Genomic DNA, 3107 nt, shown 5'->3' on the forward strand with positions numbered 1-3107 from the left:
AATAGTCCCCAAGTTTGTGCCCTAACAAAGCAATGAGTATGCTCTCATTTTCCCTTTCTCCCCTCTTCTGATTTTTTGAATAGACACAAATTGATTTAAGCAGAATTTTGGTCATGCGTCGTGGCCCACGCAGTCTCCTGCCACCGTGCGTGGCACAAAGAGGCCTAGCTCACTTTGGATGCCTCCATGCTTCGCAACAGATGTTCCTTATACTGCGACATATGGCACAGAGAATCTTTTTTCTATTTGTTCTCACCTTTTAATACCTAGATGGCCCAACTTTATTTTGAACCTACATTTAGGTCAAAGTATGGAGAGAGAGTTTGATGAAGGTAGGAGTGAGGGAGTTTGATAAAAGGGCCACTTGTCAAATTGCGTGGGCCCATAACCTTAAGTTTAGATTTGATGGGGAGTAGTAGTTGATAATTTATTTTGTATCATTTCATAATTTAGGTATTCAATGATTTTCTTAAAAAATTTGTAACTAAATTTGCTTGTTTACTCTCTTTTAAATTATTTTTTGGAATACTAAAACACAAATGAATCTTTTTTTTAATTGCTGGCCAAAAATATGTCTTTTTTTTTTTACTGAATGGTGACAATTCCTCTTGCCCCAATGATTAGACTGTCCTGCCAACCTGGATTTGGGACGCCTCGTGGGGTCAATGGCGGGTGATGAAATGGTTCCACTGTCTATCTCTCTCTAACTCGATGACTATTTGCAACGAGTCAACTCTCTCTCTCTCTAGTTGATTTTTATTTTTCACCTATTTCAAAGAAAGCTTTCGCGATTGCTTCTTGTTCCGTTGGTCCTTTCTCGTTTCATCAGATGCAAGCCCTCAACCCCATCTCCCCGTCCTCCTCCAGTCTTCCAATCACCACTATTTAGTATTTACCATGGGACAGGAAGATATTTGTAGCGTGATCAACTTTCCTCCAGAATTCCATCGTGGTATTTGTGTTTAATCGTGAAATTAAAGTAGGGTTTTCCAAAGGACCCTCGCCGTTTCTTACAAGTTGGGGAAGGTACACTTCTTTGGAAGCTCAGTTTTGCTTTCAATATCAATACTAAAGTTTTCTTTCTTCTCCTCGTTCTCTGCTTCTTCTCGCGGTCAGTTTTACAGTTCCTCTGAGAGACTCTTCCTTTAACTCGTTGCTTTGGTCGGTCATCATCAGTTCAGTATATTTTTGACTTAGGCCGAGCTTCGTTTTGATTTAGTCTGAATTTCTTGCAATAGCACTCAGTTTTTAAGATAATTCTTCTGAAAAACAAGTAGGATCGATTTGTTTATAGCACTGGGAGGTTTCTAAATTACAGTCATAATTATTAACACTGAAGCATTCACTAATTTTTTATCATTTTTCATGGTCTCACTTCTCATTGAACTGGAAGAATCATGGCATTTAAATGGACTCTGACTTCATCCGTTTAACAATTCAATGATTTTTTTTAATTAGCTTTTGATATTAATTAATTATAAATTCCAATTTGGATGTTTGATGCTATTCTAATGAGCTCAAGATTGACATCTGTATTTTAAGCATCTCAATTAGGTGGGTCGTACTTTCAAATAATTTTCTCAGCTACTGCATGATTTCATAGTATCAAAGTTTCTTCGTGATATTGATATCACTACCATGATGCTCATAAACTGTCACTAATTGTTAGTTCCACAAATCTCCCTATGTCGTCATCTTTGTTGTCATAGGCCGCTTGATATGATGGCTACAAGCTGGGATGGAAGTAATGACCCTGGCAGCCAGTCTGATGAGAGCTACCACTTTGAGAGGCTGCATATTGAGCCTATTTATGATGCCTTTGTATGTCCACTGACAAAGCAAGTTATGCGTGATCCTGTTACATTGGAAACTGGACAGACTTTTGAACGTGAAGCAATTGAAAAATGGTTCAAGGAATGCAAGGAGAGTGGGCGTAAACTAGTTTGCCCTTTGACTCTGAAAGAACTAAAAAGCATAGAACTAAATCCCAGTATTGCTTTGCGTAACACCATTGAAGAGTGGACTGCAAGGAATGAAGCAGCGCAGCTGGACATGGCTCGCAGGTCATTGAACATGGGTAGTCCTGAAAATGATACATTACAGGCTTTACATTATGTCCAACACATCTGCCAAAGAAGCCGGTCTAATAAGCATCTTGTCCGTAGTGCGGGGCTTATACCTATGATTGTTGACATGTTGAAGAGCAGCAGCCGTAAGGTTCGTTGTACGGCTTTGGGAACCCTTAGGATTGTCGTGGAAGAAGACAATGAGAATAAGGTTGTCACAGGTTTGCTGGTTATCTTTTCTTTTTTATTTATTGTTTGATATCATCAGTGTGATTAACTTTGAGGCTGCTTGGTAACGTCTTTTCTTTGCTCCAAAGGACTTGTTGGCTGAAGGGGATACTGTGCGCACAATAGTAAAATTCCTTTCTCATGAACTCTCTAAAGAAAGAGAGGAAGCTGTGTCTTTGCTTTATGAGCTCTCAAAATCAGAAACTTTGTGTGAGAAGATAGGTTCAATCAATGGGGCTATTCTAATATTAGTTGGAATGACAAGCAGCAAATCAGAAGATATCTTGACTGTGAGAAGGCTGAAAAAACATTGGAGAATCTGGAAAAGTGTGAGAATAATGTGCGACAAATGGCTGAAAATGGTAGACTGCAGCCTCTTCTGACACAGCTCCTTGAAGGTGCTCATGTTCCCTAAGATTTTTTCTCAAATTATACCTGTCTTCTGTGGTCAACTTATGCACCGTTCTTTTTATTTTTCTGCTGAACCATCATGCATTATTTTAAAGACGCTGTGCTGGAGCTTTCTTTTCTTTATAAGAATATTTTGATGGGCATGCGCATGAATGATTATCTCATAATGGGTATCATAATATGAATATGGTAACCTTCTTTGTGAGAGGTGCATGTTGTGGAAGTCTCCTATTGAAGATTGATAAATATATTTTTTTCTTGTTATCACCCCCCCCAAAAAAAAAACAAAGGGGAACTTTAGCCTGACTATATAATTTGATATACAAACCTTAACATGACAGCATACATAACAGTTTACCCCCCCTACACTATCATAACAGTAAAACTTAATTTTTTAGTTAA

General features: G+C 38.4%; 1 protein-coding gene across 2 annotated transcripts; it reads left to right on the plus strand.

Moving 5' to 3' along the window:
• The first annotated feature begins 715 nt into the window (after positions 1–715).
• LOC129301062 (U-box domain-containing protein 44-like) lies at positions 716–2692 on the plus strand. Of its 2 annotated transcripts, none has more exons than XM_054939631.1 (3): positions 716–1026; positions 1710–2277; positions 2384–2692. In XM_054939631.1, the coding sequence occupies exons 2-3, from the start codon at positions 1720–1722 to the stop codon at positions 2675–2677; spliced, it is 852 nt and encodes a 283-aa protein (XP_054795606.1). In that variant the 5' UTR covers positions 716–1026; positions 1710–1719; the 3' UTR covers positions 2678–2692. The 2 variants fall into 2 exon arrangements, with proteins under 2 accessions (XP_054795606.1, XP_054795607.1); XM_054939632.1 differs by having other exon boundaries at positions 1710–2287; positions 2384–2673.
• The last annotated feature ends 415 nt before the right edge of the window (positions 2693–3107 follow it).

Source organism: Prosopis cineraria, unplaced genomic scaffold (genome assembly GCF_029017545.1).
Source record: "Prosopis cineraria cultivar Desert tree isolate PC_DT_omini unplaced genomic scaffold, ASM2901754v1 PC1867, whole genome shotgun sequence".
Lineage (NCBI taxonomy): Eukaryota > Viridiplantae > Streptophyta > Magnoliopsida > Fabales > Fabaceae > Prosopis > Prosopis cineraria.

Bases quoted from the DNA above. Each gene is read 5' to 3' on its own strand.
- LOC129301062 (XM_054939631.1), top strand. From the start codon at position 1,720: ATGATGGCTACAAGCTGGGATGGAAGTAATGACCCTGGCAGCCAGTCT. The intron at 2,278-2,383 runs GTTGTCACAGGT...TTTGCTCCAAAG, and splicing joins AAGAAGACAATGAGAATAAG to GACTTGTTGGCTGAAGGGGA.